The sequence below is a fragment of the Hyperoodon ampullatus genome (assembly GCF_949752795.1).
Source record: "Hyperoodon ampullatus genome assembly, chromosome: 5".
NCBI classification, from domain to species: Eukaryota; Metazoa; Chordata; class Mammalia; order Artiodactyla; family Ziphiidae; genus Hyperoodon; species Hyperoodon ampullatus.
This window is the reverse complement of record NC_136918.1, coordinates 79,221,741-79,239,222: the sequence shown is the minus strand read 5'-3', so window position 1 is coordinate 79,239,222 and position 17,482 is coordinate 79,221,741. Positions and strand designations below refer to the sequence as shown.

The 17,482-nt window shown below is 40.1% G+C and overlaps 1 protein-coding gene across 2 annotated transcripts in view; it reads right to left on the bottom strand.

The window, feature by feature from the left end:
• Positions 1-15,511, bottom strand: part of HCLS1 (hematopoietic cell-specific Lyn substrate 1) — a gene marked incomplete at both ends in the record, with an annotated part of 31,489 nt that extends 15,978 nt beyond the window's left edge. For both annotated transcript variants that reach the window (XM_079705166.1, XM_079705167.1), the window contains 3 exons: positions 1,037-1,166; positions 14,785-14,858; positions 15,428-15,511. In XM_079705166.1, the coding sequence (XP_079561292.1) occupies positions 1,037-1,166; positions 14,785-14,858; positions 15,428-15,511 (288 nt within the window). The remainder of the gene's footprint in view (positions 1-1,036; positions 1,167-14,784; positions 14,859-15,427) is intronic.
• Between the last annotated feature and the right edge of the window lie 1,971 nt (positions 15,512-17,482).

Sequence of the window (17,482 nt, the reverse complement as noted above, 5' to 3'; positions counted from 1 at the left end):
CCCTTTGTTGTGGTGCGCGGGCTTCTCATTGCACTGGCTTCTCTTGTTGCAGAGCATGGGCTCTAGATGCGTGGGCTTCAGTAGTTGTGGCACACGGGCTCAGTAGTTGTGGCTCTTGGGCTTAGTTGCTCCGCAGCATGTGGGATCTTCCCCAACCAGGATCGAACCCGTGTCCCCTGCATTGGCAGGTGGATTCTTAACCACTGCACCACCAGGGAAGTCCTATATTTTTATCTTTGAGGTTAGAAAAGTCAATGGAAAAATACAATTCAACATACAGGCTTTCTTTTTATCATATTTTCATAGTATCTAATGGATAAAGGAAAAATAATAATATATTTGAGGACATCTAATAGATAAATTCACATAAATATTTTTCACATCTATGTGCAAATCATATTAAGTGATGTATAAAATATGTACAAAAAGAACACTAAATATACAGTAAAGAAAACAGTAAGAGACACATCCATTTAAAAGCAGTAAATGATTTTGAAACATATTTTCCCCTTCTCTATGTGTGTCTCCTTAGTCTAGGAGTTACAGTGTGGCTGGGTCTACACTAGCCCAGCCCTTCTAAATTCTTGGCTCCCATTTTCCGTCATCTATATCTATATCTATCTATCTATATATCTATATATCTATATCTATATATATATTTTTTGTGGTACGCGGGCCTCTCACTGTTGTGGCCTCTCCCTTTGCGGAGCACAGGCTCCGGACGCGCAGGCTCAGCGGCCATGGCTCACGGGCCCAGCCGCTCCGCGGCATGTGGGATCTTCCCGGACCGGGGCACGAACCCATGTCCCCTGCATCGGCAGGCGGACTCTCAACCACTGTGCCACCAGGGAAGCCCACGTCATCTATATTTTATGTGTTGAAATCAGGGGGACAATGACACATATAATATGTGGACATTCTCTTTTAAAACCCAAATGAATATTTTACTTTTAAATAAGTTTTAAACCATAAAACCAACAAATGAATCAATTCATGTGTTTATTTTTTAAAAGCAAATATCCCCCTTTAAACTCACCTTGTCCATTCGGTCTCTTTCCACCCCAAACCGACCTCCGTAGCCATGGGATGCTTTGGGCCCTGATTCCATCTCCTTCTTCTTGAGAACATCATGCTCCTCTGACACTTTGTTCCTCAGCTGGTGAATGCTGGAAGTAACCACATCACAGAGACTCGTCTAGCACAGAGATGTCAACGAACCCTACTTTGCAGAAAAATTGAAATCTTGCAGTGTGTTCTGTTCATTTTTAGCAATAGCCCCAAAGTATACCTGTGCTGAGTCTGGGAGTAGGAGGTAGGTGTGGTCTGCATATATAGCCTGATATAAACTCTCCATAAGCCAATAGTATTTCCTCTAGTCTGTTATTTTGCTCACTAAATAACCTTCTGACATTTAGTCTCATGTTCCTAAATATTAGAGAACAGTGTTACCTATATTCTAGCAACTGAAAAGTTATTTTCCTCTCTGAATGGATTTGTTGTTTAACAGTTCGGTACTCTACCTCAAGAAGCACAAAGATATTCATATACCCTTTACCCACACATTCTAGTCCTAGAAGTCTACCCCAAGGAAATAGTTTTAAATATGGCAAAGCTTAATGTCTAATGATATTCACTGAAACATTGTATTTAATAGCAAGAACCAAGGAACAATTTATATGGAAAAAATGGGGAACAGTTAAGTAAATTGCAGTATTACTTTTCAATGGCACATGAGGAAGTCATTAAAAACGATGATTATGAAAAATGCAGCATTGGGAAATTTATCTATACTTTAAGTATTTTGTGTCTCTTCTTGTCAAAAATGAATGCCCTTCACACTGCCCCTATATCTGCTAATTCCTGAGAGAACTAAAAACTAAAAAAGGCTCACTAATAAAATTCACTCTCATCACTAATTGTTGCAAAACTTTAAGGCTCAAATAACCTTGATTTGGGACACTTCTGTCCTTAAGAGAACGTAACACCAAAAGGAGGCATTCTCTTTCTTACTTCACTTTCATCTCTACCATGTGGGTAGAGAATACCTCTGTGCATTTGTTTGGGCTGAGGATAAGAAGTGACAGCTCAGCACCAGCACCAACACCAGCACCAATAAGTGACAATCAGGACTGATACTTGGACACATATAAGGACCACTGGGGATTCTTAGAAACATTTGGGCAAGAGAACCCTAAATAAAAAATTTGACTTCCTGTAGCAAGAAATGGAGGTTTAAGAAACTGAGATATAGTGATGTTCCTGGGACTTCACTAGCTCAGAAAAACCAGATATATTGGTTACAGGTAGAATGGCCATCTCACAGCAGAAAGTCTCCTCTTTCATGGACTAATAGATCCATCTTGTGGCCTTGTAGTATAAGCCCAACAGAGGTCTTTTTAAAAAGCCTTCTCAGCTTTAGTCAAAGTTAATTTTAGAAAACTGACTTTGAGCCAGATGAAATTAAGCTAACAGCTGGAAGAACCCTCTGTTCCTGTGCCTGCTCTAAACCCTCTGGCAGCAGTGAAGGCAGAGATCCTGTGTTGCTATTTCGACAACATCAACACTTTAGAACTGTCAGTGTCAGAAAAGTTATTGGTTCCAAGAACAGGTAAATGACCAATATTTCCCAACCAAAGTGTTCAGATGAAGAATGAAGAAAATGGGACTAAACATTACTTTCAAATGGGAAAAATTAGCAAAGTTTTAATAAATCCAATTACTGTTACATGGATCATAACTGTATTATAGTTGAAACAAGTTTTTAAAAGGGATTAGAAAATGAGATTCAGGAATATCCACTTAATAGATAACAATGAGGTTAGTCAGAGAATCATGACAATAGATAATATAATTTGAATGAAAATGTTGGGGCCAACGAAGACCAACTTCTTACCAAATTCTTCAGAATACAGCTGAAGCCACTATAAATGTGTTAGTTATATTATTCCTTTATTAAATAAATATTAAACTTTTTTGAGTGTGAGGCACCATTAGGCTCTGACAATACAAAGATAATTAATGTATGAAAATAGTGATCAGGTGGAAATATAGAAAGGAAAAATAATTGTAATTCAATGTCCTAATTGGCATACCTAAGAAACTTTTAACACATTAACTCTCAGATGCCTATTTTAAGGCTTAAAATACCTTGGAATTGATGAAGCAATACAATTTATAGAAACCAAGTGACACCCAGGACCTCAAAGATGAGCTAAGAGAAAGAACAGATTTTTTTGTTTTTATTACAAAAGTAAAAGCACAAAAGTGAGTGACAGACTGTAAGATTTTATTCACAGACAGTATGATCATAGTTGTAGAAAATCCTAAAGAATCTACATAAATGTGCTACTAGAACTATTAGGTACATTTAGCAAGGTCCCAGGAGACAAGATCACTATTAAAAGCAATTTTATTTCTACATACTAGTCACAGACATTTGGAAATTTAAAGTTAAAAATAAATACCACTTACTATCACATGAAATAACATGAAATATTTTAGCATAACTTATTAATAAAATATGTGCAAGATGTGACCACTGAAAAACATTTCTGAAAAAATTAAAGAAGACCTAAATAAATGGAGACATACCCCATGTTCATGGATTGGAAAACTCAAGATTATTAAGATGTGAGTTCTCTCTAAAATGATCTATAGATTCAGTGCAATCCCATTCAAAACACCAACAGGCATTTTTGCAGGAATTGACTAGCTAATTCTGAAATGTATGTGGAAATGTAAAGTCCTAGGATGGTAAAAAGTGGTTTGTTTTTTCAAAGGAGAGCAAAGGAGAAGGACTACCTGATTTCATGACTGCAATAAAAAGTGCAGTACAATAAAGCTACAACAATCAGTGCAGTATGGTGTGGGTCAGAGCAGACATATAAATCAATAAAAGAGTCTAGAAATAGACCCTCATGTATATGGTCAAAGATGCCAGGTAAGTCAGTGGGGAAAGATTAGTCTTTTAACGATGTTGGAATAATGAGATATCCTTATGGAAATAAAATGAACCTCAATCTTTGCCTCACACTGTACGCAAAAGCAAATTTGAAATAGATCATAGACTTAACTGTAAAAGCTAAAACTATAAATCTTTTAGAACAAAACATAGGAAAAATCTTCACAGTTTGAGGTAGGCAAAAATTTCTTAGACATATAAAGCACTAACCATAAAAAATTTTGATAAATTAAACTTCATCAGAATTAATATCTTCTGATCTTCAATAGAAGCCATTAATAAAATGAAAAAGCAAGTTACAGTCTGGAAGAAAATATTTGTACAACACATATGTCACAAAAGACTTTTATCCAGAATATATAAAGAACTCTTAAAACTCAATAAGAATACAAAGACCCCACTTTAAAAGTGAGGAAGAGATTTGAATAAACACTTCAAAATGAAGATAAATGAAGATATATGAACGGCACAAGAAAAGATGCTCAATAAAATTAGTCAGCAGAAAGATACAAATTGAAATCCCCACACACTTACAAAAATAATTAAAATTAAAAATATTAACAATAACAAGTATAGACAAAGATGTGGAGCAATTGAAACCCATACATTATTTGTAGGAGTGAAAAAACGTTTCTTTCAGAAAACAGTTTACTGGTCTCTTAAAAAGTTAAAACACTTTTTATATGATTCAGGAATTCTACTACTTTTAGGTATTTCCCAAGAGAAGTAAAAATATATGTTAAGAAAAAGATTTGGATCAAAATGTTCATGACAGCTTTATTTGTAATAGTCCCAAATTGTGAACAACCCAAATGTCCATCAACAGGCTAATAAACCAAACTCTGGTTTATCTGTACAATGCAAAATTACTTGACATTAAAAAGGAACAAAAGACTGATATACACAAGACCATGAATAGATCTCAAAAATATTACGCTTAGTGAAAGAAGACAGACACAAAAGAATACCTTCTATATTATTCCACGTCCATGAAATTCTAGGATAGGCAAAACTAATCTGTAGTGACAAGAAGCAGATCAGTGTTTACATCCAGCCAGGGGTGGGGAGGGGTATATCGACTGTAAAGAGGCACATGGGCACAAGTGAGCAAAAGTGGGGAGAAGAAGATGGAGAAAATGCAAGAGCCCTTGAAAACCTGGCAGCTCCTGGAAACACTAGGCTACTTGGAGCCACCTGGCCCAGGACTTCTCTACACAATAGATGAAGGATGGATAGGATCATTTGAACTATTCACCAAATTACCAAACCATTCCCCAAACTAAATATATTTTAGGCAGACTTAAAAAAGAAAGATCATGGTGTGGGGGATGGTAGTGAGATTAATGAGAACCACAATCACTTCCTTTTCCTGCTTTGAGTCATCTGAGCTCTGCAGCTACTGTTCTTCTGTTCAACTTCCCCTCCTTTCCAAGGACTTTAGTGATTCCCATCTGACCTTAAAGGTTGTCCTAGCCCACACTAGCCAGAAAGAATCCCAGAGTATTGGAGGCTTACTACTGGAAGGTCCTCTAGAGGTCTTTTTGATCCCAATGGCAAGACTGGGAATCAGAGAGGGAAGTGACCTGTCCAGGATCACCTAGTTAGTTACTAGCAGAGACTGAGCTTTTATACCTCAGTAGCCTGGGTAAACGGGAGGGGAGTGGGTTTTTGTGTAAATGTCTCCACAATTTATTCTATCAGATATAGATTCAGTTAGGCTAATAAGGAAACAACCAGGGTCACCACATTTTACAACTCCAGGGGTCACCAGTCAGAGTAATATATATACTGGACTGTGTAACACAACAGTTCAGGTAAACCCCACTTAGGAAGAAGCAAGATTGCCATCTGTTTACATGTTTATTTTTAGGTTTTTAGGAAGAAAATCTGGGGGGAAGCCGGAGGAAGATGGCGGAAGAGTAAGACGCGGAGATCACCTTCCTCCCCACAGATACATCAGAAATTCATCTACACGTGGAACAACTCCAACAGAACACCTACTGAACGCTGACAGAAGACCTCAGACCCCCCAAAAGGCAAGAAACTCCCCACATACCTGGGTAGGTCAAAAGAAAAAAAGAATAAACAGAGACAATAGGATATGGACGGGACCTGCACCAGTGGGAGGGAGCCGTGAAGGAGGGAAGGTTTCTACACACTACAAGCCCCTTCGAGGGCGGAGACTGCAGGTGGCGGAGGGGGAAAGCTTCGGAGTAGCGGAGGAGAGCACAGCAACAGGGGTGTGGAGGGCAAAGCAGAGAGATTTTGGCACAGAGGATCGGTGCCCTCAGGCACACACCAGCCCGAGAGACTTGTCTGCTCGGCCGCCAGGGCGGGCGGGGCTGGGAGCTGAGGCTCGGGTATCGGCTTTCAGTCGGAGCGCAGGGAGAGGTCTGGGGCTGGCGGCAGGAAGAGAGCCTGAAGGGGTTAGTGCTAGCCCAGAGGGAGTCCGGGGAAAGGGTCTGGAGCTACCGGAGAGGCAAGAGACTTTTTTCCCTTTTGTTGCCTGGTGCGCGAGGAGAGGGCATTCCCCTCCCTCCCCTCTGCCTGAGTGAGCCAGAGCCCCCGAATCAGCGGCTCCTTTAAACCCGTCCTGTCTGAGCGAAGAACGGACGCCCTCCGGCGACCTACGCGCAGAGGCGGGGCCAGGTCCAAGGCTGAGACCCGGGAGCTGTGAGAGCAGAGACAGGGAAATCTCTCTGTGTAGCCTCCGAGGCAGCGGATTAAAGCTCCACGGTCCATTTGATGTGCCCTGCGTCTGTGGAGTGCATGAATGGACAGCGAATCATCCCAAATTGAGGAAGTAGACCTTCAGGACATGATTTAAGACTTCCCCCCCTTTTTTTCCCTCTTTTTACAACGAATTATCTCAAATTAAGGAGGTGGACTTAGCAAGATTTCAGACTTTTCGCCCTTTTCCTCTTTTTACAACGAATTATCCCAAATCGAGGAGGTGGACTTGGAGAGCAAGATTTTTGATTTTTCCCCCTGCTCTCTTTTTGTGAATGTGTATGTGTAATCTTCTGTGTAAGATTCTCTCTGTATAGCTTTGCTTCCACCATATGTCCCAGGGTTCTTTCGGTCCGTGTTTTTTTTCAATAATTACTTTTTAATTTTAATAACGCTACTATATTTCATACTTTATTCTATTTTACTTTACCTGCTCTTTCTTTTTTTCCTCCCTTCTCTTCCTCCCTCCCTCCCTCCGCTCCTCCTTTCCTTCTTTCTTTTTCTTTCCTCCATCCCTCCCGCCCTCCCACCCTTCTTCTTTCCACTTTCTTTTTCTTTCCTTCCTCCCTCCCTCCCTCCCTCCTGTCTTTCTTTCTTTCTTTCCTTCCTCCCTCCCTCCCTCTCTTCTTCCATTCACTCTTCCTTTTGCTTTCATTCCTCCCTCCCTCCCTCCTTTCTTTCCTTTCTTTCCATCCTTCCTCCCTCCCTCCTTTCTTTCTTTCTTCCTTCCTTCCTTCCTTACTTCCCTTCTTCCTTTCTTTCAATCTCTCTTTCTTTCTTCTACTAATTATTTCTTTCTACTTTTTCTCACTGTTATTCTGAGCCGGGTGGATGAAAGGCTCTTGGTGCTGCAGCCAGGAGTTAGTGCTGTGCCTTTGAAGTGGGAGAGCCAACTTCAGGACACGGGTCCACAAGAGACCTCCCAGCTCCACATAATATCAAGCAGCGAAAATCTCCCAGGGATCTCCATCTCAACACCAGCACCCAGCTTCAGTCAACGACCAGCAAGCTACAGTGCTGGTCACCCTATGCCAAGCAACTAGCAAGGCAGGAACACAACCCCACCCATTAGCAGAGAGGATACCTAAAAACATAATAAGGCCACAGGCACCCCAAAACACACCACCAGACGTGGACCTGTCCACCAGAAAGACAAGATCGAGCTTCAACCACCAGAACACAGGCATTAGTCCCCCCCACCAGGAAGCCTACACAACCTACTGAAACAACCTTAGCCACGGGGGACAGACACCAAAAACAACGGGAACTACGAATCTGCAGCCTGCAAAAAGGAGACCCCAAACACAGTAACATAAGCAAAATGAGAAAGCAGAAAAACACACAGCAGGTGAAGGAGCAAGATAAAAACCTACCAGACCTAACAAATGAAGAGGTAATAGGCAGTCTACCTGAAAAAGAATTCAGAATAATGATAGTAAAGCTGATCCAAGATTCTATTTCCCAGATCCAAAATCTTGGAAATAGAATAGACAAAATGCAAGAAACAGTTAACAAGGACCTAGAAGAACTAAAGATGAATCAAGCATCGATTAAAAACACAATAAATGAAATGAAAAATACTCTAGATGGGATCAATAGCAGAATAACTGAGGCAGAAGAACGGATAAGTGAGGTGGAAGATAAAATAGTGGAAATAACTGATGCAGAGAAAAATAAAGAAAAAAGAATGAAAAGAACAGAGGACAGTCTCAGAGACCTCTGGGACAACATTAAACGCACCAACATTCGAATTATAGGGGTTCCAGAAGAAGAAGAGAAAAAGAAAGGGACTGAGAAAATATTTGAAGAGATTATAGTTGAAAACTTCCCTAATATGGGAAAGGAAATAGTTAATCAAGTCCAGGAGGCACAGAGAGTCCCATACAGAATAAATCCAAGAAGAAATACGCCAAGACACATATTAATCAAACTGTCAAAAATTAAACACAAAGAAATCATATTAAAAGCAGCAAGGGAAAAACAACAAATAACACACAAGGGAATCCCCATCAGGTTAACAGCTGATCTCTCAGCAGAAACTCTACAAGCCAGAAGGGAGTGGCAGGACATAATTAAAGTGATGAAGGAGAGAAACCTGCAACCAAGATTACTCTACCCAGCAAGGATCTCATTCAGATTTGATGGAGAAATTAAAACGTTTACAGACAAGCAAAAGCTGAGAGAGTTCAGCACCACCAAACCAGCTTTACAACAAATGCTAAAGGAACTTCTCTAGGCAAGAAACACAACAGAAGGACTATACCTACAATAACGAACCCAAAGCCATTAAGGAAATGGGAATAGGAACATACATATCAATAATTACCTTAAATGTAAATGGACTAAATGCTCCCACCAAAAGACACAGAGTGGCTGAATGGATACAAAAACAAGACACATATATATGCTGTCTACAAGAGACCCACTTCAGACCTAGAGACACATACAGATTGAAAGTAAGGGGATGGAAAAAGATATTCCATGCAAATGGAAATCAAAAGAAAGCTGGAGTAGCAATTCTTATATCAGACAAAATAGACTTTAAAATAAAGACTATTAGAAGAGACAAAGAAGGACACTACATAACGATAAAGGGATCGATCCAAGAAGAAGATATAACAATTGTAAATATTTATGCACCCAACATAGGAGCACCTCAATACATAAGGCAAATACTAACAGCCATAAAACGGGAAATCGACAGTAACACAATCATAGTAGGGGACTTTAACACCCCACTTTCACCAATGGACAGATCATCCAAAATGAAAATAAATAAGGAAACACAAGCTTTAAATGATACATTAAACAAGATGGACTTAATTGATATTTATAGGACATTCCACCCAAAAACAACAGAATACACATTTTTCTCAAGTGCTCATGGAACATTCTCCAGGATAGATCATATCTTGGGTCACAAATCAAGCCTTGGTAAATTTAAGAAAATTGAAATTGTATCAAGTATCTTTTCCGACCACAATGCTATGACACTAGACATCAATTACAGGAAAAGATCTGTAAAAAATACAAACACATGGAGGCTAAACAATACACTACTCAATAATGAAGTGATCACTGAAGAAATCAAAGAGGAAATTAAGAAATACTTAGAAACAAATGACAATGGAGACACGACGACCCAAAACCTATGGGACGCAGCAAAAGCAGTTCTAAGGGGGAAGTTTATAGCAATACAATCCCACCTTAAGAAACAGGAAACATTTCGAGTAAACAACCTGACCCTGCACCTAAAGCAATTAGAGAAAGAAGAACAAAAAAACCCCAAAGTTAGCAGAAGGAAAGAAATCATAAAGATCAGATCAGAAATAAATGAAAAAGAAATGAAGGAAACGATAGCAAAGATCAACCAAACTAAAAGCTGGTTCTTTGAGAAGATAAACAAAATTGACAAACCATTAGCCAGACTCATCAAGAAAAGAAGGGAGAAGACTCAAATCAGTAGAATTAGAAATGAAAAAGGAGAAGTAACAACTGACACTGCAGTAATACAAAAGATCATGAGAGATTACTATAAGCAACTCTATGCCAATAAAATGGACAACCTGGAAGAAATGGACAAATTCTTAGAAATGCACAACCTACCAAGACTGACTCAGGAAGAAATAGAAAATATGAATAGACCAATCACAAGCACTGAAATTGAAACTGTGATTAAAAATCTTCCATCAAACAAAAGCCCAGGACCAGATGGCTTCACAGGCGAATTCTATCAAACATTTAGAGAAGAGCTAACACCCATCCTTCTCAAACTCTTCCAAACAATATCAGAGGAAGGAACACTCCCAAACTCATTCTACGAGGCCACCATCACCTTGATACCAAAACCAGGCAAGGATGTCACAAAGAAAGAAAACTACAGGCCAATATCACTGATGAACATAGATGCAAAAATCCTCAACAAAATACTAGCAAACAGAATCCAACAGCACATTAAAAGGATCATATACCATGATCAAGTGGGGTTTATTCCAGGAATGCAAGGATTCTTCAATATACGCAAATCAATCAATGTGATACACCATATTAACAAGTTGAAGGAGAAAAACCATATGATCATCTCAATAGATGCAGAGAAAGCTTTCGACAAAATTCAACACCCATTTATGATAAAAACCCTGCAGAAAGTAGGCATAGAGGGAACTTTCCTCAACATAATAAAGGCCATATATGACAAACCCACAGCCAACATTGTCCTCAATGGTGAAAAACTGAAACCATTTCCACTAAGATCAGGAACAAGACAAGGCTGCCCACTCTCACCACTCTTATTCAACCTAGTTTTGGAAGTTTTAGCCACAGCAATCAGAGAAGAAAAGGAAATAAAAGGAATCCAAATTGGAAAAGAAGAAGTAAAGCTGTCACTGTTTGCAGATGACATGATACTATACATAGAGAATCCTAAAGATGCTACCGAAAAACTACTAGAGCTAATCAATGAATTTGGTAAAGTAGCAGGATACAAAATTAATGCACAGAAATCTCTGGCATTCCTGTACACTAATGATGAAAAATCTGAAAATGAAATCAAGAAAACACTCCCATTTACCATTGCAACAAAAAGAATAAAATATCTAGGAATAAACCTACCTAAGGAGACAAAAGACCTGTATGCAGAAAATTATAAGACACTGATGAAAGAAATTAAAGATGATATAAATAGATGGAGAGATATACCATGCTCCTGGATTGGAAGAATCAATATTGTGAAAATGACTCTACTACCCAAAGCAATCTACAGATTCAATGCAATCCCTATCAAACTACCACTGGCATTTTTCACAGAAGTAGAACAAAAAATTTCAAAATTTGTTTGGAAAAACAAAAGACCCCGAATAGCCAAAGCAATCTTGAGAACGAAAAACGGAGCTGGAGGAATCAGGCTGCCTGACTTCAGACTATACTACAAAGCTACAGTAATTAAGACAGTGTGGTACTGGCATAAAAACAGAAAGATAGATCAGTGGATCAGGATAGAAAGCCCAGAGATAAACCCATGCACATATGGCCAACTTATCTTTGATAAAGGAGGCAGGAATGTACAGTGGAGAAAGGACAGCCTCTTCAATAAGTGGTGCTGGGAAAACTGGACAGGGACATGTAAAAGTATGAGATTAGATCATTCCCTAACACCATACACAAAAATAAGCTCAAAATGGATTAAAGACCTAAATGTAAGGCCAGAAACTATCAAACTCTTAGAGGAAAACATAGGTAGAACACTCTATGACATAAATCACAGCAAGATCCTTTTGGACCCACCTCCTAGAGAAATGGAAATAAAAACAAAGATAAACAAATGGGACCTAATGAAACTTCAAAGCTTTTGCACAGCAAAGGAAACCATAAACAAGACCAAAAGACAACCCTCAGAATGGGAGAAAATATTTGCAAATGAAGCAACTGACAAAGGATTAATCTCCAAAATTTATAAACAGCTCATGCAGCTCGATAGCAAAAAAACAAACAACCCAATCCAAAAATGGGCAGAAGACTTAAATAGGCATTTCTCCAAAGAAGATATACAGACTGCCAACAAACACATGAAAGAATGCTCAACATCATTAATCATTAGAGAAATGCAAATCAAAACTACAATGAGATATCATCTCACACCAGTCAGAATGGCCATCATCAAGAAATCTAGAAACAATAAATGCTGGAGAGGGTGTGGAGAAAAGGGAACACTCTTGCACTGCTGGTGGGAATGTGAATTGGTACAGCCACTATGGAGAACAGTATGGAGGTTCCTTAAAAAACTAAAAATAGAACTACCATATGACCCAGCAATCCCACTACTAGGCATATACCCTGAGAAAACCATAATTCAAAAAGAGACATGTACCAAAATGTTCATTGCAGCTCTATTCACAATAGCCCGGAGCTGGAAACAACCTAAGTGTCCATCATCGGATGAATGGATAAAGAAGATGTGGCACATATATACAATGGAATATTACTCAGCCATAAAAAGAAACGAAACTGAGCTATTTGTAATGAGGTGGATAGACCTAGAGTCTGTCATACAGAGTGAAGTAAGTCAGAAAGAGAAAGACAAATACCGTATGCTAACACATATATATGGAATTAAAAAAAAAAAATGTCATGAAGAACCTAAGGGTAAAACGGGAATAAAGACACAGACCTACTTGAGAATGGACTTGAGGATATGGGGAAGGGGAAGGGTAAGCTGTGACAAAGGGAAAGAGAGGCATGGACATATATACACTACCAAACGTAAGGTAGATAGATAGTGGGAAGCAGCCGCAGAGCACAGGGAGATCAGCTCGGTGCTTTGTGACCGCCTGGAGGGGTGGGATGGGGAGGGTGGGAGGGAGGGAGATGCATGAGGGAGGGGATGTGGGAACAGATGTATATGTATGACTGATTCACTTTGTTATAAAGCAGAAACTAATAAAAAAAAAAAAAAGAAAATCTGATTCAAGTAATCTATATTAACAGGAAAGAGAAATAACATTATTGAGCTGCTAAGTGGTGCTAAGTACTGCACTAGATTTTGCTATATGCTAGTTCATTGAATTCTAACCATACACCTGCCAGGTAGCTATTATTATCCCCATTTGATAAATAAATAAGCTGAGTTTCAGAGAGGCTATATGTCTAACTCACATTGCTATTAATGGTAGAGCTGTGAATTGAATCTGAATCTATCTGATATCCAAACTCCAGCTCTTTCCATAAGATCACGGCAGGGATTTAGGAGTCTTCTTTAAAATGTTCTACTCCTACTCTGCATAAGACAGGCACTGGGAGGGGAAAGGTACAAGGAGAGTTTGTATGCTTATCTTAACAGTTCTCAGGATACTAGGACTGAGCGGCCTTTTCTCAGAAAAGGAAAGATGTCTTAATTTGGGTAGGATTGATGAGCCTACAGAGGAGCATCAGAGAAGCTTCCTGCATGACCCAATTCCATGTTTTTGCTTTCCAACTGCTTCCAGAATTGCCTACTTTCTTTAAATATGATAATCATTACAGTTACTTGAAATAAATCATTTATGTCTGATTAAACAACACTGTGGAGTACTGAATATTATCAAATTGTATAAACATGTGTCAGGTTTTCATAGTGTGTTTCTTGTGCAATGTGATAATCCACTGACACTTTAAAATCTAGAAGAAAATGAGGTAAAAACACTGCTGTTTGTGGGGGAGGGGAGTTAAAATGGAGCTTAAAAAAGATTAATTTTGCCAATTTATTGACTTTTTAATTTTGCTCCTGTTATACTGCTTATTGCGTCTATTGGACATTCTGACACTATCCAAAGCAAACAGCCCTGGTTAGATGATCCCAAATAATCCATGGATTATTAACGAAGAGAGAATCTCTCAATCCTAATACACAATATATCCCACAGAAACTCCTGGATTTGTCTGTGAGTAACTTCCTTCTCTGTTATGGTATCAGAGTTTATTGTTTGTTTTGCTTTTTGTTTCTGGTAAAATATTGGGTTATAATCTTTAAGATCCCTATACATCAATAGGTTTTCCAAGTGTCATATTTCTTCATATTACCATTCATGGCTTCCTACTTCTATTAGTAGCCAAACACAAATTTTTATTTTAAAAGTCAATTAGACCAGGTATGGGACCTGATATTGTCCTCGTTTTATAGCATTTATTCTGAGTTCTTTACCTTGACATTTTACTGAATCCTCCTTGGCCCATCAGAAGTCACCCTACAATCCAGACACACATTTACATTTATGTGAATAGATAGATAGTAAATGATACAAGCTCAGCATTTCCCTCTGTGAATTCCTCATGCCTTACTGACGGAAGAGAACAGTTATAATAATAGGCACAGTTGGGGAAATATCAGAGTGGTTAGAAATAAAAGACAGATAATAGGGTTGGGGGGATAAGAGGAGAGACATGAAACAAATACACAATGACACCCAAAGGGACACATGGGGACAGACTGAAGGAAAAGCAAAGACACACAGACAGGAATTTCCCTCTTTCCTTCCCCCCTCACCTTCTCCTGAGTCTCCAAGTTTTCCTTGGGCTCTTCCCATACCTCTTTCCCTCCTCCCAGTCCTTTTGGTACCTACTTGATGTGCTCTGTGCGTCCAGAGCCCTCGATGGTCTTGGCTCCCCACCGTTGTTCCTTCTCAGAGATGTCATTCTACAAAAGAAAACACTCAGCAATAAGTGATGGCAAGAAATGTGCCAGGCTGAGAGAGGCCACATAGCTGACACACACGCCCCCCATGTCCCCTGCATCAGCTGCTTCCGGCACTCAGACACTTTACTCAGACTCTTCTCTGTGCTTATCCCACCCAGGCCTCCTGTTAAAATTAAGCTGGTGAGCTCTGAAACCTCCCTTTCTACTCTGCATCCCTCAAACTTTCTCCTTTAGGTCTCCTACAACTTCCGAATTCCCCCAAATTATACATGTCCAGCTCAAATCCTGGCTCACAGACCAAAGGACACCCAGTTAACCTGTTCCCTCAGCATAGCCTGCCATAGCCTGTCAATCACAATGTCAAACTCCTCCGCACCTGTCTCCTTCCATCCTCAGCACAGGCTATCATGCAGGCCCCACTCATGACAGCAAACTGTCCTGCCAGGCAGTCCCACCATGAGGGCTATCCCAGTCCCAGACTTTTTCTAAGCCCCCTCAAGGGTTACAGGGTGGCCCACATGCGTGCCCACTGCCCTTTATTGTCCAAGGAAAGCTATTTCCACACTCACCACAAAGTCAGGGTCTGTGTCCCAATCATCACCCTGGGTCTCCACGGAAACAGATACATCATGACCTACTACAGACTTCCACATCTGAGGGTGACAGAAAATGGGAATGATTAGGTGAAAAAATCAAGAAGAGGGAAAACAAGAACGCTGAAGTCAATGATATAGCAGCCAAAGTTTCATGCTATTTTTTTCTTAGAAGAAAATAGAATCTGAGGCAAAGCAGATGGAAGTTTTAGGAAAGCACTTTTTCTCAGTTAGAGGAAGGGGGATGTGGATTTATTTAAGACAAACTAATGTGGCCTGGGCTCATTAGTCTGGACAGAAGTCATCATGAGTGTAGGTAATACTAAATAACCTGGGTGTCAAAACTGCTGAGATCCTTCACTTGTGTCAAAAGGCCAGCCAGCTAGTGGCTTGAAGAGGTAATCAATGAGGATTGCTAGAACATCCCTGGAATTACAGCATCATTTCACTCAGGTATCTACATACAACTTCTTTCATAGTTCTTGAGATATATATTTGTCCAGCTCTTGATAATGTGAACATCTACACTCCTCTCTACAACCTGTTAAACGCCATTGAGAATTTTTCCAACCTCCACTCTGAGACTGGCCACTGCACAGCTGTGTGTCAGTAGGGGCACTCAGCTGAAATTCCTCAACTGAACAATGCATGGGGAAGCATTATTTGCTGAGAATAATTCATTTATTGTTCAATTTTTAAAAAGTTTAATTATACTTTGAAAGTAGATAACTGGTTCAAAAAAGAGCATGTAATAAGTCCCTTGTTTTGAACATTAAGAATTATTTGACTTTTATTAACTAAATAAATGTTAAAGAAATATTTAGAGAACACCGCTTTGAGGGGGTGCCAAATTGTTATTCCACTAGGACATCCCCAGTGTTTCTGCTAGCCCTGCCGGTCCTGCATGAGGAGCTGCACAGGTGCTCTGCATCTGTGGGATCCTGGATCTTGGTGTGGAGAGGAAACAACAGACAATGCCCATCTGTTCTGGTGCTGAGACTTCTTGACCCTGGTACCACTTGCTGGCTGGCAACTCCCTGCCCACGCTTCCCTGCTCAGACTCCTTCCCCACACTCTTTACTGTCTTTTAAACGAGCCCTTCTTAAAACCACTCCTAAGACCCTCCAGTCTCTCCAGAGAGGTGCTCAGACTCTCCAATTCTCCTTTCCACTTGAAAACTTCATCCTTCTCCAGCTCTTTGAAAAACCCCTTGGAAACCAGTCCAAGGGAAATCTGGGGGTAGATTGGTTAACAAGATGCAAAGAGGACACTGGGGAAGTATGGACCGAGTCAGCTGGACTGTGGGATGAATCACTGCCAAGAGCAGCTCTGCCTTCCCCTGTGGGGCAACAGTAATGCATGGGGGGCACGTAGATAAGACCTGTGGTCCTGGCTCCTGGGCTGCTCTGCAACAAAAGGAGTTCACACAGAAAACTGGAAAAGAGAAGTTTCTGAAATATTCGTGAGCAATAAGGAAGCAGTGAGGACCGATGGTCCTGTCCTCTTTCTTGCTGTTCCTCCCAGGTCTCAGCTTGACTCTCCCATAAGCCTGCCATCCTCATGTATTTTTGAAACAGAGAGAAGGGTTTCTGACACAGAGACAACTTAGTATGCTTGAGCTACTGGCTGGAAATAGGGGAGCCAAGAGGTACTATCTAGAGGTGGGAGACCAGAGAATAAGTCGGTGAGGCCTGGTGGCCAGGATATCAGGCATAATCGAGGGCCTCTTCTTGAGGCTGTCTGAGTAAAGTACATGGACAGAGAGTCAGATCATCCAGCTCTGTGGGAATATGGGTTAGGGAGTCAAAGTAGAGAGGGCATGTACTTATTTGCCAGGTACCAGGTTAGGCAATTTACAAATATTAACTTAAATAATTTGGTAAATCACTGAACATCTCTGATAATATTTTTCCCAAGGGAAAATAAATGGAGAGGTTAACCTCGCTAATTCATCAAGTCCCCTCCATTTCTGACATTCTGGGATCCTGTGACCCTACATTCAGAGGAACTAGCCCTAATCGAACCTCCACA